The sequence below is a fragment of the Protopterus annectens genome, chromosome 1.part1 (assembly GCF_019279795.1).
Source record: "Protopterus annectens isolate FY-2018-M chromosome 1.part1, PAN1.0, whole genome shotgun sequence".
Taxonomy (NCBI): Eukaryota; Metazoa; Chordata; order Ceratodontiformes; family Protopteridae; genus Protopterus; species Protopterus annectens.
In genome coordinates this window covers 242,241,398-242,268,414 of record NC_056726.1, presented here as the reverse complement: position 1 = coordinate 242,268,414, position 27,017 = coordinate 242,241,398, and the positions used below count along the sequence as shown (strand labels likewise).

At 42.6% G+C, this 27,017-nt stretch overlaps 1 protein-coding gene across 1 annotated transcript in view; it reads right to left on the bottom strand.

The window, feature by feature from the left end:
* LOC122814373 (nephrocan-like) overlaps nt 1-11,602 on the bottom strand; it is a 101,589-nt gene extending 89,987 nt beyond the window's left edge. The window contains 1 exon segment of the mRNA XM_044086960.1: nt 11,470-11,602. Within this exon segment, the coding sequence (XP_043942895.1) occupies nt 11,470-11,602 (133 nt within the window).
* Nucleotides 11,603-27,017: the final 15,415 nt, after the last annotated feature.

Genomic DNA, 27,017 nt, shown 5'->3' with positions numbered 1-27,017 from the left:
CTCTCCTCCAAAAAAAGGAAGCCAATCTGGTGGTCCCCTGCCATAAACAAACTTTACAACAAAAGGAAGAAACTGTTGCAGAAAAGAGGAAAATCCTAGGATGCAAAAAACTCTCTTACCAGCCTCAGTAAGAAGCTGAGATCCCTCATAAAATCCTCCAAAGCTCCAAAGCTAGTTATGAAAATACAATTGCCAAAGATTCCAAAGACAACCACAAGGCATTCTATAACTATGTCAAGAATCTAAATGGCAATGCTCAGATCTGCTCTGAGCTACAACAGAATGGCATTAAATATACTGATCCCAAGGATATTGCCAGTATCCTGGCAGATCAATTCAGTGCCAACTTCACCCCCTCTCACCCCCTAACTGGCCCATCTCAATATCAGAAGATTGCCAAATTCTGGTAATAATGGCCACACAGGTAAAAAAATGCACTCTTCAAAGCTAAGAATACAGCATCCATGGGACCAGATGACTTCCCGGGCTGTGTATTACATGAACTACAAAATGAACTGGCACCTCACCTAAGTGTCATGTTTAATCATAGCCTCACCTCAGGCTTCGTGCCCACTGAGTGGGGCACAGCTGCAGTTGTCCCACTCCACAAGGGGGATCCTCCTTGGATCCCGGGAACTACCGTCCCATCAGTCTGACGAGCCTGATCTGCAAGGCCATGGAATGTATTATCATGGAACTTATAAACAAAGACATTGGCAACCTTCAAACACTGGACCCCACCCAGTTTGGGTTCATGAAGGGCCGATCTTGTCTCCTGAACCTGATTGACTTCTTTGAATCAGTCTCCAGAGTTGTGGATGAGGGTAAGGTGGTCCACACAGCCTACCTGGACCTCACCAAGGCCTTTGACACCATCCCCCACTCTTGAATCATAGAGAGACTTACTAAGCTGGCCATTAATCCCTACGTCACATGATGGGTTGCCAACTGGCTTACTGACAGAACCCATACTGTAATAGTAGCCAACTCCAAATCCAGCTCCAGACAAGTGACAAATGGAAGACCTCAGGGTTCAGTCCTGGGACCGCTCTTGTTTGGCATCTACTTCTCTGAAGTACAGGCCAACACTAAGGGAGTCTGGCTAGTAAAGTTCGCAGATGACTGCAAACTGGGAGCCATTACTGAATCCCCAAATGATGTGGATACTCTACAAAAGGGCCTTACAGAAACAGATGCTTGGTGCCAGAGCCATGGGTTCAAGCTCAGTGCCAAGAAATGTATAGTTATCCCCTCTGGGAAAAAACATGCACCCATGAATTACCACATAGGTGGCAGTACACTAAACATCGAAAGTGTGATAAGAGACTTAGGGACACAGGTGGACAGTGGTCTCACCTTCGATAACCACATCGCCACAACAGTCAGGAAATCCTTCTATGTGGCACACCTCATCACTATGGGCTTTTCATCCAGGAAAAAGGAGGTCATTGTCCCACTGTACTCATCCCTCATTAGACGCATTATAGAATACAATGCCCCATTTGGTATGTACCTCTCAAGACATCTGCAACAACTGGAAATGCCGCAGAAATACCTCACTAAAGGAATCACAGGCCTAAAGTAGATGCCCTAAGCTGACCACCTTAAAAAACTCCAGCTATACTCTGTCACATATTGTTTACTCAGAGGCGATCTCTGCTTAACATACAAGGCTATGTCAAACCCAGAGCTGTTGGACATACTACACTTAAAGAAATCCCAGTCCCTCAGAGCCACATGCTCCAGGGATCTAAACCTTGTCATCACAATAAACAAAACATGCTGGAGGGATAGGTTCTTGACCCAGAGACTCCTCAGACACTGGAATAGACTGCCCATACATGTCAAGCAGACTGCCTCTTTGGCCCTCTTCAAAAGGAACCTTGACGATTGGATGGGAGAAAGGAAATTCACCCCGGGGATCACATCAGTAGCCCTGCTAGACAGGGGTCCAGGGAAGTAAATAGCATGGGAAGAAATAGCCAGGGAATTGTTATGGTTAGGTTTATATAGGCCCTAGGGCCGATAGCCTTGTACCAACCTATGAACCTAAATAATTTCCACTACATCCCCTCCCCAAATAGACTCTATACATAGAGCCAAAGCCTTTACATCTGAATTGTACTATCACCTAAACAATTACACAAGGAAAGTAGTACCTACCTGAACTGAGAACCCTTATGACAAAGCATTTGTATAAATAACCTCTACAATAAATGGAATAAAGTGCTAAGTTCTTATAGGCTGTCACTTGCTCCTCATATAAAGAGGGTACTTGGACATTCCAGAAATGAACTTAATGTAGCAATCAGAAAACACAAAGCTATTTATGAGCTCAAAATGACTAGTGTTACCAAAAAATAATTATAAATCATTTTGTAACTATGCTAGAAAGTTAACAAATAATGCCCACAAAGATACCACCCATTTTGATCCCAAAGAAATGACTAATGTCCTTGCCAACAAATTTAGTGCAAACTTTACCTTATTTACCATTATAACTGCCCCTTGATTCCTCACTTCTTGATCCTCCTGTAATGTCACAATAAAACAAGTCTTAGCAGGTTTTCTTAAAACAAAGACCACCACATCCATGGACCTTGATAATATACCAAAAACTAAATAATTAGCAGAAAGCTTGGCTGATCCAAATCACTACTAATCAATCCTCTTTAATATGAGACTTCCAACAGGCTATATCACAAAGCCTAGAGAACAGCCATTGTGTTGTAACTACATAAAGAGAGATCCAGTCATGGGCCCTGGTATTTATAGTCCCATAAGTTTTACCAGCCTTGTTTATTAAGCCATGAGATGTATCATTTCTGACCCATAAATGTAATCATTTCTAATTATTCAATCCAGGATCAACATCACTTTGGCACTGACAAAGAGGCTGGTCACTAGTGGAGTCCCTCAGGGCTCTGTGCTGGGCTTGCTCCTTTTTGGCATTTACTTCTTGGAAGTCAAAGCTGATGCTAAAGGCCTCTGTCTGGCCAAGTTTGCAGATAACTGCAAGCCAGGAGCAGTCATAGACTCCCTCCATGTCACTAACATCCTGCAGGAAAGACTAACACAGACAAGTGACTGGTCCCAAAGTCACAGCTTAAAACTCAATGCCAACAAATGCACAATAGTACCCTTTTGGAAGTCATCCACCTTAGGAAACAACCTCATTGATACCACGCCCCTAAGATAAATCCAGTATTCAGGTATTGGAGGTAATATGTAGATAGTAACCTGACTTTTCACTAACATGTGTCTAAGGAAAGCATTCTGTGTTGCTCAACGTATAAGCAAGAGCATGGCATCTAGGTCCAATGAGGTCATCATTCCTCTGTATTCAGCCCTCATCAGACCCATTATTGAGTAGAATGCCCCTCTTGGTATGTGTCTGACCAGGCACATGCAGCAGCTGGCATGACTACAGAGGTTTCTCTCAAAAAGAATACAGGGTGTCAACCTGGAAATCTTACCCAGACTCTGCCACAACATGCTGTGAGGGAAAGGTTAGTTTGTTTTTGCATTCGTCTATTTTGTATTACTTTATCGCCTTCTTCTGTTTTACATATTGTGATTTGTTTTCTTTATGCTATGTTTTACTTGTATTCTGCTTTTAATTCTGCTTTTAATTGCATATTTAAACTAGGAAAGAGTCCACAGCTGTGTATCTTGTGAGTCACACAGAAATTATTATTTTTTACCCTCCCAACCTGGCATTGTTGTGTTTTTAAACTCATCTGTCTTTCTAGTTGCCTGCCCCATACATTAATTTGACCACATATCTTCTTCCCTCTTCCCTTTCATTGGCTGTTGTGCATAAGTACAAGATTATCATTTTGTGAAACCACTCCCCTTTAACTGTTTAAATGTATTGTTCATCCCACTGCATTCCATAGAGCCAGAACACAAAGTGCCCACCCCCTTCCAATCTATCTTGCTCTTTTAAAATTAGTGGCTCTCCACAGAGATGACTAAAGCTTAGTTACCCCCATATCTAACTGCTTAGTGAACAATGCAGCTGTTAGGATATTAACCAATTTTCCATCTTACCTTTAAAATCTGTAGCATCTACTTCAAGACCACCAGTTATTGGAGATACCACATTCTGCCTCTCAGTAGTCATCTTGGGATTAGTGCTTCTGTGTTGCTTCTGGTGAGAGAATGAGCACAGGGACATTATTTCCTGGAAACTGCTGATCACCAGAAAGCCTAATAACTGCTTCATAGGTGCTAGCGTGAAATTAGTGCTTATATTTTGCTCCCAGTGAGAGAAGGAACAGAGTGCATTGATTCCTAACTGTTTTTGGTTGGGCAATGAGTGTCTGTGCTTGAAATTCCTGATTGGTCTGATTGCTATTCAAGGTATGTACCAGGAAAAGGCTACAAGCTTACAGACCCTTGCATCATCTGGGACAAGACTGCGGATCACCAAACAGGCTGTGGCCTGCTTCTCATCTTGGGATTGGTGCTAATATTTTGCTTCTGGTGAGAGAAGAAGCAAAGGAGCATTGTATCCCAGTAGAGTGAAGCTGTGGTGAGACCAGCACTAGTAGTAGCCAGGCAATATCTTTTCACACGACTTCCCTCTTGACAAGCTAATTCTTTCTTTTCAGTAAGTACTGATTGATTTGTCCATAATTCATCAGGGTCTACTTATTAGTTTCCCCTCCCATCAAGTGCTTTGTATAGACATAGACAGCTTGAGTGATATTTTTCCTGTAAAAGCAAAACTGAAATTTCACCAATACCTAGTTGCATACAGGACAACTAGTTTGTAGTGACAAGCACTGCCCCAAGATACTTCTGACATTGCTTTATATTCTTACTCTAACCGTCTAATCAATAAAGAAGGGTCTGTTGCCATGGATATAAACTTTCCCACTATCTCCATTACCAGCTTGATGGATATGGGCATCCTGAGTCAATGTAGTAATTGCCTCATGTTTACTGACAACCAGTTAATTCTCAAACAAAGTGATATGGTATGTGAGAGATGTATTTATACAATGTCGCTGGAGACAAAGCTCTCACATAAAAGCACTCCTAAAGTCAGTAAAGTTGTCAGTAGTATACACGCTGCATCCATCACACACAGTTCACAGCAGACACATAGACCCACATATGCTGAGGCACTTAGGTTCATAGGTGTGTACTAGCCTAATGGCCCTGGAGCCTTTACAAGCCTTGTGACTCCCGTGCCCTGGCTCAGCAATCAAGGCACCTCAATCCTCACCACTAACAAAAGAGAGGTTCCTCACATATGAGGAAAGGATAACAAATACACACAGTAAAGTGCAATTTCCCTTAAGAGCACACAGAGACCACAGTCAGTTCGGGGCTGGTCACTCCCTTGCTCCCCAGGTCCCCAATAAGACTCCCCACTGACACAGCTATAGGGTCCAGATCTCAGCCTAGCTGGGCAAGCTAAAATCTCCAGCACCTTCTCTGTCTAACCAATGCTTCTTGTCCCTGCCCAAGTAGCTGACACACATACACTTTGAGATAAGAGGGTATACAACCACACAGACACTTCTGGAGAAGGCTGGTACAGGTTCTCATGCTGTGCCCCTTTTACCCAGACTATATGGTAGTAATTACTGCCACCACCCAGCTAATATTATCAGCTACGCAAAGGCCCTTAAAAGGGTGCCCAATTATTACTGTGCAATATTATTATCCAATTGGTAAGTGTGACTAATCGATCAAGGCTTATTAGAGTGGCTTTGTACAATAAACTCTATAAATATGCAATGTACTCTAGAGCTTAACTTATCTCTACACAAACCAGCCACACTTCTTCATACCTGAAGAAGTCTTCTAAATTAATATGAAAAGCGCTTAACCATTTATTTTTGTATCATACTGTTTAGTTGCAAAGTAATAAACCTGTTTTACTTTTTTTCGCTTTGGAGACTTTGTGTCCTTGAGCCTTCGTTTGTTTCCTGAGTTGCAATTTGGATTTGTGTGTTTGGACTCCCCACTCTATGTCCTAGGTAGGAGACCTCTGGCATACCCACCTGACATTTGTTTGGCTTAATGGTCAACCCTGCCCTCTGTAGTCTGCCCAGCACCTCCCTGACATGCTGAAGGTGCTCTGGCCAGGAATGGCTGTAGATGGCAATATCATCTAGGTAAGCAAGGGCAAACCCTCCTGCTAGGATATTATCTACCAGCCTCTGGAAAGTTGCTGGGGCATTCGTCATCCCAAAGGGCATATTTGTGAACTCATACAAGCCTAAAGGAGTCACAAAGGCTGACTTCTCTCCAGCACTGGGAGTCAAGGGCACCTGCCAGTAACCCTTGATAAGATCAATGGTTGTAAGATACTTAGCCCCACCCAGCTGCTCTAGGGCCTAATCTGTACTAGGCATGGGGTAAGCATCTGACTCTGTGTGACTATTTAATTTCCTGTAGTCCACACAGAACCTGGTGCTGCCATCCTTCTTTGGCACCAGCAACACTGGGGAGGCCCAGGGACTGTTGGATTCTTGAATCAACCCTAGTTCCAACATCTCCTGTACCTCCTCCCTCAGAGTCTGTTTGACTCTGTCAGGCACCCTATAAGGGGCTTGCCTAATAGGCCTTTGGGGTCCTGTATCCACCTGGTGCTGCATTAGGTGGGTGCACCCTGGTTTCCCAGTGAACATGTCCCCAAATTCCTGCAACACTGCTCACATTTCTTGAACCTGGGTAGGAGATAGCTGCTGGGACATTGCTACCCCTTCCAATGAGGTGTCAGCCCGAGCCTCACTGAGGAGATCAGTCCCCAGATCTCCCTCAGACTCCTCCTACAATCCACTGCAAATGCTTAGCACAAGGGCCTCCCTATCATGGTAAAGTTTCATCATGTTAACATTGTACAATCTGTGCCCCTGCCATCTGCCTAGCAGTTCCACCATGTAGTTAACATCACTTACCTTTCTTACCACCTTGTAGGGTCCCTCCCAAGCTGCTTGCAGCTTGTTGTGTCTGACAGGAATGAGAACCATTACCTGCTGCCCCACAGCATACTCTCTAGTTTGAGCATTCCTGTCGTACCACATTTTTTCTGTTGGGCTTCTGCCAGGTTCTCCTGGGCCAAGCCCATGAGTTCTCTGAGCCTAGTCCTGATGTTTAGTACATATGCCACAACAGACCCCTTGTGAGACTCGCTCTCACCTTCCCACTCATCTCAAATTAAATCTAGAGGTCCCCTCACCCTATGCCCATACAGCAACTCAAAGGGTGAAAAACCTGTGAATTCCTGGGGAACCTCTCTAAGAAAACAATAGATGGGGCAAATATTTGTCCCACTCCCTCTTAAACTGATCTGCAAATGCCTGTAGCATGGACTTGATTGTAGAGTTTAACCTCTCAACAAGACCATTAGTCTGGGGATGGTAGTGGGTAGTCTTCATGTGCTTCACCCCACAGGACTTCCACAGACAAGTCAGTAGGTCTGCCATGAAATTGGCACCTCTGTCAGTCAGTATTTCCTTTGGGAAACCTACCCTGCTGAAAATCTCTAACAAAGCATTTGCCACCTTCCCTGCCTCAGTGAAGGACAAAATCACTGCCTCAGGGTATCGTGTAGCATAATACACTACCATGAGGATATACTTTTTCCCCTATGGAACTTGGGGTACTCAGAGGACCCACAATATCCATAGCTACCCTTGGAAATGGCTCCTCAATCACAGGCAAAGGCATCAAAGGAGCTCTCTCCTTGTCTCCTGCCTTGCCTACCTTTTGGCACTGCTCACAGGTCCTGCAGTACCCAGTTACATCTCTGGAAATTCCAGGCCAGTAGAAGTTCTGCATAATACACCTCTTTGTATGTTTTATGCCCATATGACCTGCAAAGAGAATATCATGGGCTTTGTCTAGAAGCACCAGATGGTAGGCTCTAGGCACTACCAACTGCTGTACTCTCTCACCTTCTAGTCCTCCCTCAGGGGTCCACTCTCTGTATAGTAACCCTTTGCCCCTATATACAGATTCCTCCTTCCCTTGAGAATCAGATGCCTCCCTAGCTACCTGCCTCATGCCTTGCAATGTAGGGTCTGAGAGCTGAGCCTGTCTCAGCTCTCTCCTTGTAACCCTTCCCAGCTCCCCTTCCACAGGAAGTCTGGCATCCTTTGACTGTGGTGCCTCACTGTCAGCCTGGGTACTACTCACCTCTACTTTTGCAGTCACTCTGTCCAAGGCAACATCAGTACCCACAAGCAGCTGTGGCTCACATTCAGTCTCACTGCTACAGAGTAGTTCCCTCCCTGAAGTAGCCACCTCAGCAGTCCTGGCTGCAAGTATGCAGTCTGTCTGGGTCTCCTCCAGGCTACCAGACCCACATGCTTGTCTCCTAGTCTGATCGCATGTAACTGCATAAGCACATGGTACTGCCTCATCCAAATCCTTACCTATCAGAACATCTGCAGGATTGTAGTTTAGTACCCATGTTGTCTCAAGACAACCTACTATTGGCATTTTGTCTTTCCCACTTACTGGCTCCCTCACTTTTGGTTCCCCACCTTGCCTCTGTGGACACCTGTATGCCACATGGCCCCATTGGTTGCATTCAAAACATTTAACCCTAACTCCTGGACATGTACCTGGACTGATGGCTTCCCCTGCTACTGGCAGATTCTGTTGGGGCAGTCTGTGCTGCCCAGCATGGGTTCCTTGAGACTCATGAGCAGTACTGGGGGTCCCCTTCCTGTGCAGGGCTGCCCTGCTTGCCAGGTATAGGTCTCCCTTCTTCCCCAACTCATCTGAAGTAGCAAATTGTCTATCAGCTAACCAGATCCTCTTGTCCTCAGGCAAAGTGCTAAGGCTTGTTCCCTCACCAAAAGGTTTGCCAGCCCTTCAGAAGTGGTGATCTGACATCCACTCACCCACCCATGGAAATAAGTGCTCAGTTCAGCAACATATTCACACACACTTTCATCTGCCTTGCATCTATGTTCCCATAACTTTTTCCTGTACATTTCAGGTGTTAGCTTAAACAGTTGTAAAACACATTTCTTTACAGCAGTATAATCAAAACATGCAACATCAGACATTTTGGACAGAACAGTTACAGCTTTACCATAGAGTAAGGGGGTCAAGAACCATGCCCAGTGCCCTTGGTCAACTTCATACTGTTTACATACCCTCTCAAACATATGAATGAAACTATCAAAATTATCCCCCTCTTTAAACTGCAGAAGAAATTTACTGACCTTTTGTGCTTCTGGGGTCCAGTTACTCCCTTCCCCATTAACTCCATGACTCTGGCGAAGAGTCAGCATCTCCTCATGCTGCCTCTGCCTCTCTTGTTTTTTAGCTTCTAGGCATAGCGGTTTCTCATTCTCCTCACTCTGTAGACACCTCAGTCTCTCAGCTGCTTCTAATTCCACATGCCTGGCCTCCAACTCAAGTCTCTTTAGCTCCAGCTGGATTTTTAAGTCCACTGCAGAAAGGTTGAGCTGTCCATTCTCCGAGGGAATTATATCTCCACTGCCAGTCTGATTGCCCTCCTGGTTTCTCTTTTCTAATGCAGCTGTAACCAAGGCTGCAATCAGGTCTGCCTTTGTCAGGTTTCCATGCACCAGTCCTCTACCCTGGCACATCTCTGCCAGCTGGCTCCTTGTCAGCTTTCCATACTCCTCTGCTGACATGCTGCCTGCTCACCCTGACTAACTAAGCTAACAAAAGAAATAAAACAATTGTGATCTGAACTGTGAGTATTCACTGCATGTTAGTTCCCAGTGCCTCTATAAAGTAGAGCCACTGGAGTGATCCTGGGGTGAACTTTCTATTTCCCATCCACTCATCAAGATTTCTCTTGAAGACAGCCACTGAGGTGCTCTGCTTGACATGTATGGAAAGTCTATTCCAGAGCATGGGCAGTCTCTGGGTTATGAACCTGTCCCTCCAGTATGTTCTGTTGGTTTTGGTAATGAGGTTGAGGTCTTTGGAGTGTGTGGTGCAGAGGGATTGGGATTTCTCTGGATGTAGCATTTTTAACAGAGCTGGGTCAGACATGACTTTGAAACTCAAGCAGAGATCACCTCTTAGTAGACAATATGAGATTGAGAATAGCTGGAGTTTTTTGAGTCTGTCCATGTAGGACATGTGTTTAAGGCCTAAGATTCTATTTGTGAGGTACTTTTGCGGCCTTTCCAGCTGTTGCATGTGTCTAGTGAGGTACATGCCAAATGGGGCATTATACTCAATGATTGGCCTAATGCGGAAAGAGTAGAGAAAGATGATGACCTCTTTCTTCCTGGATGTAAAACCCTTGGTAATGAGATGTGTCACACAGAAGGACTTAAATGTAAATCCCAAAGACCTCCTAGATGAACTACACATAACAAATATCCTCAGCAGCCCTGGATGCACTCTTTCAAACAATACCTACATCAACTCATACAGTCACATCTCATGAAGCCTCTACTTCTAAACCCAAGATACAAACCACCACACAATCCAACATTCTGGTCATTGGAGACTCCATTGTGAGACACACTGATGGCCCTCTCACCGGGGTGAGTAAGGAGAAAGTCACTGTCAGTTGCTTATCTGGGGCTTGGATCCACCACATTATGCACGCACTCAGGTCATCGGACTATAAGTACCAGTATGACTCCATCATAGTCTATCTGGGCATAAATGACCTGAGATGTACCTCCCAAGACTATATGAAGAGAGACATCATGGAGCTCTCAGAATATGTGTCTCAGGCTGGTATGAGCCTAGCACTAAGCAGCACTATACCTTCTCCAAGGATGATTCCATTTGTGCCATAACAGAGACCTGGTTCAAGGCAGCAGAAACCACCCCTGCACTACCAGGCTATAACACATTTCACACCTTTCGGACCCAGAACTTGTAAGCTCCAAAGGCGGTGGTGTTTCCATATTCATAAAGGATGTGCACACTTCCAGACTAGTAGCCCAACATAACTCATCTGAGATACTTCAGGTGCAGCTAACATTGGGTAAGACAGCGATTCAGCTTGTAGCCTGCTATAGGTCCCCAGCCATGTCCTAAGACTCACACTCCATGCTCCTTAGCACCCTGGAGAATATTAGGGTCCAACCTAACACTCTCATAATGGGTGACTTCAACTACCCCTCCATTAACTGGGAAAACTACTCATGTACCAATAAACTTACCCAACGTTTACTGAAATTCATTAATTCCAGTGCCCTGGACCAACTCGTTCTTATCCCCACTAGAGGTAGCAACATCCTTGACCTGGTCATTACTAACAATAGAACTCTGGTTGACAAAGTTCATAATCAACTCCTCCCTGGTTAGATCTGACCACAAACTAATCACCTTGGAAATCCACATCCCTCCCACCCCCTCCCTGCAATTAAGGTTTAACCAATGAAGTGATACAAGTGTTATTTGAATTGCATTTATAACAGCTCAAAAGACTCCCACTTGGTTTTGCATTGTCTGAAGAAGTTTTGCATTTTGTTTGTTTTGAAGCGTTAATACTTGTGGTTGTGTTACAAGGACCATTAAATACACTAATTTTAACCAGTTTTACTTCATTTATTGGATACGTTCCTCTTTGGGGGCTCGCAGCAGTTTTTTGTTGTTTTTGGTTTCTGGCTTCAACTGCTGGCATCAATTTTGGATTACTGGTTGTACTGATGGCTGAGCTACCGGAGGTCGTGTCCGATGAAGTATTCCACCCCTCAGCCAAAGGGGAATTTAGAAAGATGATTGGTCAACTCTCTCAACTTATTGAACTACTCACCCCAGCATGCACAGCGTTTGTCTCGCTGACGTCTTCCCTACAAGGCAATCAGGAAGCTGCGAGAGTGAGAGCAGCTCCTTCAACAACGGACCATGTAGGGGGCAATAAATCTGCTATTTTCAAAAATGTATCTGCGGCAAGGGACTTACTGGATACTCCTTCCATTTTCCGTACCCAGGAACCACAGAATGGTGTACCGTCAGTTACCGACGAGAACTATGCTCGAGAATCTACACGCGACAAGCCTTCTTCCAACAATACTGATGTTTCTGCCAAACCGTTCACTTTCAACTTTCAGGATATTTTACATAAAAATTATGGTTTCGGATCTCGAACCAACGATGACTCAAATCAGGTAAAAACGCCTATTTACAAAGACAATTTGGATAGGTTGTATTACCTTATGGACAAATACAAAAAGCTGGAAGTGGACAATGTTTATTTTAATGAGTGTTTGAAACATAAAATAGTCCCTAAAGGACTAAGAATTTGCAAATTTCCAAATAAAGTGCAGGATGGTACGGAATTTGCAAAAAACATTGTAAATATTTTCAATAACTGTGGTTTAGAAATTGTAAGAGCTATTATGAATGAAAATGAGAAAGAAAAAACTATGTTGGTTAAGGAAATGGAACAAGTCAATGATTATATTCTTCAAGATTTACTGTTTACTGTTGAAAGTGAAAGAAAAAAGTACTATGACATTTTTACATATGTTGATAGGAACTGTTGTACTAATATTAACCGTAAGCAGGGCAAACTGGACAGGGATCATAAAGAGTATAATGAAGGGACAGCATATCCCAAACCTAGAAATTATTACAAAAATTCTTCACCTCAACATTATGATTTTGATACTGCTCACAACACAGATGACCAATATGAGCTTAATAATCATGAAAATGTGGAAGATTTTTTTGAGTCAGACATCCCTTTAGACCCAATCCAGGCCCCCCTACCACGACGCTCCAAGAGAATTCGCAACCAACCCTATGTTCAATACAATTACAACAGCCATGGGAGACAGAGAGAAGGGAGGGGATGGAATTAGATGATACATCTAACAACAATATTTTACTTTTAGGTTCAGTTTGTACCTACCAAGGTTACAATATTTTCAACTATAGTTCAATTGATGTGAATATTAATCATTTCAACTTATTTTCGAAAGGATTTAAATACATCCCTTCTAGAAAAGCCAATTTGTCCAGATCTATTATTGACCTCAAGATGTTTATTAGAAAGAAAAATCTTACACTTATGTTCAACAACACTGTTAATGTATCATCTTCTAACACTCTCCTAAAAAAACCCAGTACATTTAACCCACCCTTACACCCCCAGCTCAAAAATCTTGAGAACATTTTAGAGAGGGAGATCAGGAAACAAATAACAAAACACAAGGTCTTTAAGAACCTTACTACTGAGGAATTAGATTTACTGAAAGAATTAACTAACAATCATTCCATTAGAATCATGCAACCTGACAAGGGTGGGGGTACTGTTCTTATGGATGCACTATTATATGAATCTAAGATGAAGGAAGAACTAAGTAACACAGACAAATATGTTTTAGTTTCACTCAATGAAGTTCATATAGCTTATTCCAAAATTCAATATTTGCTCAATGACTTGTTATTAGAAGGATCCATTTCTTTGGAGAATTTCAACTACTTACTCAACAAAACACTGAGAGTGCCTTCGGTGTTTGGGATTCCCAAGGTACATAAAAATGTCACCGATCCACCTCTCAGGCTTATTGTGGCATCAGAAGGAGCTATTATTTCTCCCTTAGCTAAATTTGTGGACCACAAGTTGAAAGAACTTTCAGCTTTGGGTGTGTCAACATTGAAGGACTCCTGGGACTTCTTGAGAATTTTAAAACCAGAATTGTATAGAGACAATATTTTGTTTATTACACTTGATGTCATTGATTTATTTGGAAGCATACCACATGACACTGGTTTACTATGGTTGGAGGAATATATGGTTACTTTTGGTACATTCAGACACAATGACTTTATCACCATTCTTGCCTTGATGGAAACTATTTTGAAAAACAACTTTATGTTTCACCAGGGAGAATTTTACAAACAAAACCGTGGTGTGGCAATGGGGGCTCACTGTGCCCCAACTTATGCCAACATTGTTATGTCCTGGTGGGAACACACCTTTGTTTTGAATAGCAAGTACCAAGATTGTTGGATTCTATACAAGCGCTTTTTAGATGACATTTGTATATTTTGGATAGCAGGGGAAGAAAAATTTTTGGAATTTTTGTCATACATTAAAAATACTACCAATTTTTTGGATTTCACTTATGAAGTGAACCAAGAAACATTTAATTATCTAGATGTTAACATTTCCAAAGTTGATGGTAGATTTTCATCAAGAGTTTACAGAAAACTGACATTCTCCAACTCCTACCTGCATTTTCAGAGTGGGCATCCTTTTTTCCAAAAGAAAAATCTGGTAAAAGGGCAACTTGTGAGAATTAGTCGGACGACATCGGAAGACAATGACTTCTTATTGGAAAGTGAAAACGTATGTAGGATGTTTGCTAATAGAGGGTATCCTTTACCACTGTTAAAAGCATTGAAAGAGGAAGTTCAAAAAGGTAGATTAGACAGATTTCTTCCCATTTTGGGGCAAACTATTTCTAATACTATTGGTACTCCAGTAAATAATACTAACCACAGACAAGATACTTATGTACTGGATTACAATGGTGATTCTGATGTTATTAAGCAGGTGATAACTAGGGAATGGACCAAATTTCTTGAATTCACTGACTTAGAACCTTTACGGAATATTCCATTAGATTTTACATATAGAAGGGACTCAAATTTTAAAAATATTTTTGAGAATAAAACCAGAAATAAAGGTCGTGCAAGGTTAGGTACTTTCAAATGTGGGTTCTGTTCCCAGTGTTGTTATGTATTCAATGGATGCAACTTAGAACTGACTAGTAGAAACAAAACATTACACAGTAATGGTTTTGCTAATTGTCATACAACTGGACTAGTATATCTTGCTTCATGTAAAATATGTGGGTCTTTCTACGTTGGAAAGACCAAAAGGAAATTGAAAGCACGTATTTATGAGCATTGTTATGAAATAAGTAAACAAAACCATACCAATGCACTATTTCATCACAAAATTACTTGTCCAGAAGCTACTTACCTATTTTTTGTATTAGAGGTTGTTGACAAAGATACCAGAGGGGGTATGTGGGAAGCCCGGTTAGAATACCGGGAACTTTTCTGGCAAATCTTTTTGGATGCCACAACCCCCCCTGGACTAAATGATACCATCTCCATTAAACCAGTATTAAAACTTAGACAGGCAAAATTATAAAATTAAAAATTATTAATTACAAATTATCAACTAATACACATACCTTTATGTGTTTGAGATTTTATTAAACTATCATATTAATTAATTATTAATGTTTTATATTAGAATTTAAGTGTACATACAATATATAATGTACAGAAATACATATATTTTTAATATTTTTAATATTTCTATTGTATTCACACATTTGTTATGTATATATGAATTTATTATGTTATTCATACTTGATGTTATACATTTGATGTATTTAGTATACATACATTGTATAGAGACAAATATACTTTTTCCACTGCTTTATATTGAAGCTATACCTTTTAATGAAATGTTCTTGCTGATTAATTAATCATTCAATTAAGGGTTAACCAATGAGGTGATACAAGTGTTATTTGAATTGCATTTATAACAGCTCAAAAGACTCCCACTTGGTTTTGCATTGTCTGAAGAAGTTTTTACAAAAACGCATTTTGTTTGTTTTGAAGCGTTAATACTTGTGGTTGTATTACAAGGACCATTAAATACACTAATTTTAACCAGTTTTACTTCATTTATTGGATACGTTCCTCTTTGGGGGCTCGCAGCGGTTTTTTGTTGTTTTTGGTTTCTGGCTTCAACTGCTGGCATCAATTTTGGATTACTTATCCCCACTAGAGGTAGCAACATCCTTGACCTGGTCATTACTAACAATAGAACTCTGGTTGACAAAGTTCATAATCAACTCCTCCCTGGTTAGATCTGACCACAAACTAATCACCTTGGAAATCCACATCCCTCCCACCCCCTCCCTGCAAAGGTAACCACCATGAAAAACTTCTCCAAAGCTAAATTTCGGCTCCTAAAAACAGAGGTGGCTAACTTCATGGCACCCATGCAAATGGGGATCATTTGCATGACCACTGAATCATACATCAATGCACTGTACAAACATGTACACAAATGCATGGATCTCACCATACCCAACAGAACCAAGACACTCGCCTCCAAAAAAAAAAAGGAAGCCAATCTGGTGGTTCCCTGCCATAAACAAACTCTACAACACAAGGAGGAAACTGATGCGGAATAAGGTGAAGTCTCAAGACTGGAAAACCTCCCTTATCAGCCTCAACAAAAAGTTGATATCCCTCATCAAATCCTATAAAGCTAGCTATGAAAACAGAATTGCAGCAGATAGTAAAGAAAATCAGTTGCCTCGTGGGTTTGGCGTCTTTTCAGGCTTGTTGGCTGTTGGTGAAGCACCCACCAAGAGGAGAAAACGCTGAGAGAAGAAGGGAGCCACTTTTGAGATTTTAAGTATTTTTTCTATGTTTATTTGCTAAGTTTTTCTGCATAGTTGCCTAGTTTGAGCATTTTCTGGCTTGTTAAACTTGATTTCTGCATTAGTAGCTGTATTTAGAGCACAACCAAAAGCTGTTTACTGAATTTCCTGTTTGCACTTAATTTTAAAATCGTTTTTTCTCAAAACTTGCATATTTTCTGTCTTTGACCTAGCACTCTTGTGTGGGGTCATTTACTGCACTGTTATAACTTGATATTACTTCTGAACCTCTGCTATCTCTGAAAAAAACAAAAAAAAATCTTGCTTTTTTCCCACTTTTCTGAGATTTAAAAAAGTTCAGTTACAGGCTTGCTGTTCCTGAACTGTTTGTAAGTTTCTGTGAGGCCATTTTTGCTTGGGCTAAGGGAAAGTCTCCCTGTTGATCAGTGGCAGTGAAAAACATTGAGCAGCTCCCCTGCCCCCCGTGGGAGTAGTTACTGACTTGAAACTGTAGTTTTATTGACCAGTAGGGGTCATTTCCAAAACTCCTTCATCTTCCTCTCTTAAAACCTAGTTGCCTCATGGGTTTGGCATCTTTTCAGGCTTGTTGGCTGTTGGTGAAGCACCCACCAAGAGGAGAAAACGCTGAGAGAAGAAAGGAGCCACTTTTGAGATTTTAAGTATTTTTCTCTGTTTATTTGCTAAGTTTTCTGCATAGTTGCCTAGTTTGAGCATTTTCTGGCTTGTTAAACTTGATTTCTGCATTAGTAGCTGTATTTAGAGCACAACCAAAAGCTGTTTACTGAATTTCCTGTTTGCACTTAATTTTAAAATCGTTTTTTCTCAAAACTTGCATATTTTCTGTCTTTGACCTAGCACTCTTGTGTGGGGTCATTTACTGCACTGTTATAACTTGATATTACTTGTGAACCTCTGCTATCTCTGAAAAAACAAAAACAAACAAAAAAATCTTGCTTTTTTCCCACTTTTCTGAGATTTAAAAAAGTTCAGTTACAGGCTTGCTGTTCCTGAACTGTTTGTAAGTTTCTGTGAGGCCATTTTTGCTTGGGCTAAAGGAAAGTCTCTCTGTTGATCAGTGGCAGTGAAAAACATTGAGCAGCACCCCTGCCCCCGTGGGAGTGGTTACTGACTTGAAACTGTAGTTTTATTGACCAGTAGGGGTCATTTCCAAAACTCCTTCATCTTCCTCTCTTAAAACCTAGTTGCCTCGTGGGTTTGGCATCTTTTCAGGCTTGTTGGCTGTTGGTGAAGCACCCACCAAGAGGAGAAAACACTGAGAGAATGGAGCCACTTTTGAGATTTTAAGTATTTTTTCTCTGTTTATTTGGTAAGTTTTTCTGCATAGTTGCCTAGTTTGAGCATTTTCTGGCTTGTTAAACTTGATTTCTGCATTAGTAGCTGTATTTAGAGCACAACCAAAAGCTGTTTACTGAATTTCCTGTTTGCACTTAATTTTAAAATCGTTTTTTCTCAAAACTTGCATATTTTCTGTCTTTGACCTAGCACTCTTGTGTGGGGTCATTTACTGCACTGTTATAACTTGATATTACTTGTGAACCTCTGCTATCTCTGAAAACAAAAACAAAAAAAAAAATCTTGCTTTTTTCCCACTTTTCTGAGATTTAAAAAAGTTCAGTTACAGGCTTGCTGTTCCTGAACTGTTTGTAAGTTTCTGTGAGGCCATTTTTGCTTGGGCTAAGGGAAAGTCTCTCTGTTGATCAGTGGCAGTGAAAAACATTGAGCAGCTCCCCTGCCCCCCGTGGAAGTGGTTACTGACTTGAAACTGTAGATTTATTGACCGGTAGGGGTCATTTCCAAAACTCCTTCATCTTCCTCTCTTAAAACCTAGTTGTCTCGTGGGTTTGGCATCTTTTCAGGCTTGTTGGCTGTTGGTGAAGCACCCACCAAGAGGAGAAAACGCTGAGAGAAGAAGGGAGCCACTTTTGAGATTTTAAGTATTTTTTCTCTGTTTATTTGCTAAGTTTTTCTGCATAGTTGCCTAGTTTGAGCATTTTCTGGCTTGTTAAACTTGATTTCTGCATTAGTAGCTGTATTTAGAGCACAACCAAAAGCTGTTTACTGAATTTCCTGTTTGCACTTAATTTTAAAATCGTTTTTCTCAAAACTTGCATATTTTCTGTCTTTGACCTAGCACTCTTGTGTGGGGTCATTTACTGCACTGTTATAACTTGATATTACTTGTGAACCTCTGCTATCTCTGAGAAAACAAAACAAAAAAAAAATCTTGCTTTTTTCCCACTTTTCTGAGATTTAAAAAAGTTCAGTTACAGGCTTGCTGTTCCTGAACTATTTGTAAGTTTCTGTGAGGCCATTTTTGCTTGGGCTAAGGGAAAGTCTCTCTGTTGATCAGTGGCAGTGAAAAACATTGAGCAGCTCCCCTGCCCCCGTGGGAGTGGTTACTGACTTGAAACTGTAGTTTTATTGGCCGTATTGGGTCAATTCCTGGCTCTTTCTAGCCCCTGCTATCAAGCACGCTTTAGCGCGGAGTTGCCACTTGAGCAGCATCGGTTTAACAATCTTAAACTCTTTCTGGCTCCATAAAGTCTGTTCTTCATTTTTTCCCTTAGAACTGCTCTACTAGTAATCTAAACAGTATATCCCTTAACTAAAAAGTGCAGCACTTGTTCCTAAAAGCTTTTTTTTTTTCTCAAAAAAAAAAAAAAAAAAAAAAAAAAGCTCAGCACTTGTCTTAAAAGCATCTTCTTTTCAGGCTTAGCACTTCTGTATTATACAAAGTCCCTCACTAGCGAAACCCTCCCCCAGGAGTACCCACTTCCTTACTAAGTCCTCTCTCATTCAGTTACACCCCAAACTTCTTAATTTCTCTAGCATGTTGAAGGGCCAGATGCTGGCGTCCTCTCCTGTCCAGTTGGTGAATCTGGGAATATTGAGGCAATGTTACAATTGCCTCATGTACACAGACAGCCCTTTCCTCCTCCGACATAACACAAATACTTGTGAGAGATGCAGCTATTTAGCCAAACTGGAGGCTGAGCTCTCTCAACTCAGGACTGGCAAGACCAGACAGGAGGAGAAGGCAACTACACACACCACAAAACCAGTCTCACATAAAGCTATCACAACAATGTATCAAACACATAAACACACAAAGACATACTCAGAGGCTCTGAGCAAAAATTTACCTAAACAGCAGAGGCCTCCAAAGCAGACACCCAAGCAACCGCCACCTCATGACACACCACAGGCAACACATAAAACACAAAATCAGTGTGCAAAGCAGTCACAGCCCTTAAGGCCAAATACAACACCAAACATACTTGTCATAGGTGACTCCATAGTCAGACACACTGACGTCCCACTCACCAGGCTGAACAAGGAGAGGGTCACAGTAAGCTGCCTATCAGGTGCTAGAATCCGCCACATAACACAAGCACTCGGGTCACTCCACAGCAAGTACAAATATAACACAGTCATTGTCCATGCTGGTGTGAATGACCTGAGACATACCTCCCTGGACTACATGAAAAGAGACATAGAGGAGCTCTCTGATTATGTAGCCCAGGCAGGTATGACCCTGACCCTGAGCAGCATCCTTCCTTCACCAAGAATGATGCCACAACATAGAGACAAGATGATCAGCTTTAACAATTGGCTTAATTTCTGGTGTCATTCAAAGGGGATCCAGTGTCTGTCTGCCTGGGATGACATGCTTGACAAGCCACGCTGCTTCACAAGGGACGGCTTGCATCTGTCACCCCTGAGATTCCGGATATTGGCTAAGGCTCTTGCCACCCCCATAGTGCCTTTTTTAGGCAAGGCTCAAATTCTAAACCTACCTCCCTAGAAAACAAAAATGGGAAGAAACTAAGGGTAATGCTGCTCAATGCCAGAAGTCTAAATCTCAAAATGCACGCACTCGAGGCCCTTCTCAGTATGGAGAACATCGATGTCTGTGCTGTGACTGAAACCTGGTTCAAGGCTCCTGAGAGCACCCCGGCACTATCAGGTTTTACCTCATATCATGCGTTCCGGCCCCAAAACCCAGACCACACCACAAAAGGAGGGGGTGTATCCATATTCATCAAGGATACCCACACCTCCAAGTTGATGGCAACACACGAAGCATCGGAAACCATCCAGGTGCAATTAACCATAGGCAAAACTGCTCTACAATTTGTAGCATGCTACAGGCCACCCTCTCAAACTCAGCAACCCCACACAGCCTTCCTGAAGACACTGGAGGGTATAAAAGTATCTCCAAACACCATTATATTGGGTGACTTCAACTACCCGAATATAGACTGGGAACATTACTCAAGCCCAAACTTTCTAGCCCAAAGGTTCCTGGAGTTCATAAATTCAAATGCTATGGAACAACTAGTCACCGTTCCCACAAGAGGAGAAAATATACTAGATCTCATCATCACAAACATGGGGACAAAGTGCTCCACACTGGAAGTATATCCCTCATTGGTGAGATCAGATCATAAACTAATCTCACTGGATATCCACATCCCGCCCCCACCCCCAAACAAAAAAGACCACAGTGAAGAACTTCTCTAAAGCAAACTTCACACTACTCAAGACTGGTGTGGTATCCTTCAAGGCCCCCGAGCCAGTGGAAACCACAACCCAAGCTGCAGAAGCCTTACAAATGCCTTCTACGAACACCTCCAGGACTGCATGGATCAGGCAATCCCTAATAAAACCAAGACTCTTTCCACCAAGGGCAAACGTCCAGTCTGGTGGACCCCAGCCATAAACAAACTTTACAATAAGAGGAGAAAGCTGTTACATGATAGAGCAAAATCCATAAAAGAGATGACACCTTTGATCATTATTAGTAAAAAAATATGAGCACTCATAAAATCATCCAAGGCCAACTTTGAGAGAAAATTGCCATAGATTCAAAAGACAATCATAAGGCCTTCTTCAGCTATGTTAGAAACCTGGGTGGAAACTCCCAGATATGCTCAGAATTAGTCCATAATGATACAAAAATCACTGAACCCACAGACATTGCCAACATACTGGCAGACAGGTTCAGTGCAAACTTCACCCCCCCAAAAGGAGAGATAACTATCCCAGTGGAGTGCAGCCTCCCAGACATCTCCAATGCGCAGGTGAAAGCTGCTCTCTCTAAAGCTAAAAACACAGCATCAATGGGACCGGATGGTGTCCCCGGCTGTGTGCTACATGAACTCAATGAGGAACTAAACCCGCACATAAGGCAGCTGTTTAATCTTAGCCTTACCACAGGATACGTGCCCAAGGAGTGGCGTACGGCAACTGTGGTCCCACTCCACAAAGGCGGTGCCTCTACGGACCCTGGTAATTACTGCCCCATAAGCTTAACAAGCCTGGTCTGCAAAGCTATGGAGAGGATCATAATGGAACTCATAAACAAAGACATAGGGGACTTGCAGACATTGGACCCGACCCAGTTTAGCTTTGTCAAGGGCAGATCATGCCTTTTGAACTTGGTCGACTTCTTCGAAACAGTCACCAAGGCCATTGATGAGGGAAAGGCAGTCCATACAGCCTACCAGCTTAAATGTAAACCCATATGTCACAAGATGGGTTGCAAACTGGCTAAAGGACAGAACCCACAGGGTTAGAGCAGCTGGCGCCATGTCAGACTCCAAGCCGGTCACAAGTGGTGTCCCACAGGGCTCAGTCCTTGGCCCCCTGTTGTTCGGCATCTACTTCTCAGAAGTACAGGCTAACATAGGAGGACTATGGCTGACAAAGTTTGCAGATGACTGCAAACTGGGAGCCATAGTGGAAAGTACATCGGACACAGATATCCTTCAGAGGGGTCTCATGGAAACTGATAGCTGGTGCCAGAGCCATGGCCTGAAGTTAAATGCCAAAAAATGTATAGTCATACCCTTCGGGAAAAACAAGGTAACCCCAAGCTACCATATAGGTGGCAATCCACTAAGCACAGAAGAGGTTATCAGGGACCTGAGGACCCAGGTTGACAGTGGCCTTTCTTTTGACACTCACATTGCTAAAGTGGTTAGAAAAACCTTCTACATTGCCCACCTGATCATGAAGGGATTCACATCCAGATCAAGTGAGGTCATTGTTCCCCTGTACTCTTCACTTATCAGACCAATGATCGAGTACAATGCCCCATTCGGGATGTATCTCACCCGACACCTGCAGCAATTGGAGAGACCCCAAAAGTTCCTCACCAAAAGGATAAAGGGACTCCAAAATCTGTCATATGCTGCCAGACTGAAGAAACTCCAGCTCTATTCAGTCGCATACCATCTGCTCAGAGGTGACTTGTGCCTGACATACAAGGCCATGTCCAACCCGGAATTAATGGACATACTCCACCTCAAAAAATCCAAATCTACCAGATCCACTAGAGCAAACGACTTAAACCTTAGCATGGATATAAATAGGACATGCTGGAGGGATAGATTTGTCACCCAGAGACTCCCTATGTTGTGGAATAAAATCCCAGTCCATGTGAGGCAGAGCACCTCGCTGGCTCTGTTCAAGAGAAATCTTGACTGGTGGATGGGAGATCGTAGGTTTTCCCCAGGAATCATCTCTGTGTCACTGCTGGACAGAGGCACAACAAACTAATGGGCACAGTATTTTTTAACATAAGGGGTGGCGTAAGCCACAAAAGCTCTGGGCTAGGCTTATAAATGCCTTAGGGCAGATAGCCTAGTATAAACCTATGAACTTATGAACCTATGAATCTCCACGGCAATACCCAGATTTGCTCTGAGCTACTGCACAATGGTACCTCTTATACCAAGCCACCAGATATTGCCAATATACTGGCTGACAGATTCAGTGCCAACTTTACCCTCCCCCCAAGGGACCAGTCACAATACCAGTAGATTGCCAGGCACCCAGTATTACTGAGGCACAGGTTAAAACAGCACCATCCAAGGCCAAGAATACAGCTTCTATAGGACCTGACAATATCCCTGGCTGTGTTCTACATGAACTACAAAGTGAACTGGCACCTCACCTGTGTGCCCTGTTAGTCACATCCTCACCTCAGGCTTTGTCCCTATCAAATGGCGCATTGCTACAGTCATCCCTCTCCACAAAGGAGGGGCGACTACAGACCCTGGGAACTATCACCCCATTAGCCTGACAAGTCTGATATGCGAAACTATGGAACACATCATCGTGGACCTAATAAACAAGGATATAGGGAATCTCCAAACTCTGGATCTCACACAGTGTGGTTTTGTGAAGGGTAGTTCATGCCTGCTCAACTTGGTCAACTTCTTTGAGTCAGTCACTAGAGCTGTGGATGAAGGCAAGGTGGTTCATACAGTCTACCTTGATCTGGCCAAGGCCTTTGAAACCATTCCCCACTCACGAATCATAGAAAAACTCACTAAGCTAGGCATCAACACCTGTATCACTAGGTGGGTTGCAAACTGGCTCACAGGTAGAACCCACAGTGTAAAAGTAGCTGACTCCAAGTCAGACTGCTGACCAGTCATGAGTGGAGTCCCACAGGGGTTCGATCCTGAGTCCTCTCCTGTTTAGTATCTACTTCTCTGAAGTCCAGGCCAACACAAGGGAACTCTGGCTGACAAAGTTCATAGACAATTACAAGTTGGGAGCTATTATTAACTCCCCAAGTGATGTTGATATCCTACAGAAAGGCCTCACTGAGACCAACGACTGGTGTCAGAACCATGGCCTTAAGCTCAATGCCAAAAAATGTGTCATCATCCCCTTTGGGAAAAACTCGGTTCTCATGAATTACCACATCAATGGTAGTCCACTGAACACAGAAGGCAGTATAAGAGATCTGGGAACACAGTTTGACAGCAACCTCTCTTTTGACCACCACATTGCCATTGTGGTCAGACTTCTATGTGGCACATCCCATTACTAAGGGTTTTCCATCCAAGAAGAAAGAGGTCATTGTCTCCCTCTACTCTTCCCTCATTAGCCCAATCATTGAGTACAATGCCCCATATGGCATGTACCTCACTATACACCTGCAACAACTGGAGAGGCCGCAAAAGTACCTCACAAAGGATTCTAGGCCTTAAACATTTGTCCCATATGGACAGACTAAAAAAACTCCAACTATTCTGTCTCATATTGCTTGCTTAGAGGCGATCTCTGCTTGACTTACAAAGCCATGTCTGACCCAGCTCTGTCAGAAATGCTACAGCTAAAGAAATCCCAATCCATCCACACCACACACTTCAGAGACCTCTACCTCATTACCACAATCAACAGAACATGCTGGAGGAACAGGTTTATAACCCAGAGACTGCCCATGCTATGGAATAGAATTCCCATACATGTCAAGCAGAGTACCTCAGTGGTCCTTTTCAAGAGAAATCTTAATGAGTGGATGGGAAATAGAAAATTCACCCCAGGGATCACTCCAGTGGCTTTACTCGACAGACATACTGGGAACTAAGGTCGGGTGGCACAATGCCAGGGTAATTCTATTGGCTAGGCTTGTAAAGGCCCCAGGGCCATTAGCCTAGTACACACCTATGAACCTAAGAACAAAAGATGACTGACTTTAATAATTGGCTTAGTTTCCGGTATCATTCTAAGAGGATGCAATATTTGTCAACATGGAAGGAGATGGTCAACAGACCATGCTGCTTTGCCAGGAATGGTCTGCACCTCTTCCCGCTAGACTTTTGAATATTAGCTAAAACATTGTCTTCCCTATAGTACCTTTTTTAGTCAATGCCAAAGTGAAAGTACTTCCAACATAGCAAATCAAAACCAAGAAAATCTAAAGGTATTACTGTTTAATGCTAGGAGTCTAAACAAACACTCCATTCCCTTGAAGCGCTGTTCATTGTAGAGAATGCTGACATCTATGCGATCACTGAGACATGGTTTAAAGCTGTGAAGAGCACACCAATAGCACAAGGTTACAAGGCCTTCCAGAGTTAGACCAGCTACTACACAGACAGGAATAAAGGTGGAGGTGTCCCGATTTACATCAAAAGTAAATATTCCTCAAGGATGGTCAAACACAACAATGTACTTCTATTTGTCGATATTCAAATCACCATAGGCAAAATCCAATACCACCTCCTTGCAAGCTAGAGGTCTCCCATTCTATGAGCCAGGAAACCCATACCATGAATTTAAACTTATTTAAAACACTCATCATCCAACCCAATACCATATTCATGAGCAATTTTAATTACCCCATTATTAACCAGGTATCCTATATGACACCAAATGTACATGCACAGAGATTCCTGGATTTTGTAAACACAAACTCCTTAGACCAGATTGTCAGTACACCAACCAGGGATGCAACCATACTGGATCTGGTCCTCACTAATATGGGAGCATGCTGTACACCTGCTAATGTAATGTCTTCTCTGGTAAGGTCAGATCACAAAATGTCTCCTTTGAAGTAAAAGTAAAACATGGAACCCCACCTAACACTGGAATATTCAGGAACTATTCTAAGGATAACTTCCTGCTATTAAGAGATAACCTAGCAACATTTCAAGCCCCCTAAAACCCTGAGAACACTGCTACCCTGGTGGAATCACAAAATCAATAGGTCATACAAAAGAAGGAAGAAAATCATGGCAAAAATTAGGAGGTGCAGCACTCATATCAAACTAAACAAACAACTCAGAGGGCAAATAAAGTCTACCAAAGCCAAATTCAAGGTAAATTTGGCCTCCCAGGCCAAGGGTAACCACAAGTTATTTTTTAGCTATGTCCACAACCTCAAAAGCAATAGACAATTGTGTCTAGAGCCTTTTGTACATGGAGCCACCTATATTGAGCCAGAAGATACAGCAAACCTACTGGCCAACAAATTCAGCTCCAACTTTGCCCCTCTTCTCTCCCCATCAACCTTCACTCAGGAAATACCATCAAATATAATTCTCCCTGCTATCACTAGGGAACAGGTCCTTATGCTCTCTCTAAGGCCAAGAACACTGCATCAATAAGCCAAGACAATATTCCAGGATGCCTTCTAAATAGCATGAAACATGACCTATTAGGCCCCTCAAATCACTGTTTCACTGTAGCCTCCAAACAGGCCTCATGCCTCATGAATGGAGAACAGCAACTATCATCCCTCTGCACAAAGATGGGCCAGCTGCAGACCCCAGAAACTACAGACCCATAAGTCTCACCAGTCTCATATGCAAAGCCATGGAAAGAATTATCATGGAAATGATCAATAATGACATAGTAACCCTCCAGACACTGGACCCAACCCAATTTGGTTTCATCAAGTGCAGGTCTTGCCTACTCAACCTGGTGGACTTTTTGAGAAGGTCAACAGAGCAATGGAGGAGGGCAAAATGATTCACACTGCCTACATTGACCTGGCCAAGGCATTTGATACAATTACCCACTCAGCCATTGTTGACAAACTCAAGAGGTTAGTTACAAACACTTATTTCACCCAGTGGATAGCCAACTGGCTCACAGACAGAACACAGGACGTTAGAATTGGAGAGGCCACCTTTACAAAGAGGTGAGTCACAAGCAGAGTCCCTCAGGGATAGGTCCCGGGACCACTCCTTTTTGGCATTTACTTCTCTGAAGTCAAGGCCAGTGTCAATGGCCCCTGGCTAACTAAATTTGAAGATGATGGGAAATTAGGAGCCACCATTGAATCCCACACTGACACAAATATTCTTCAAGAAGGGCTGACACAGA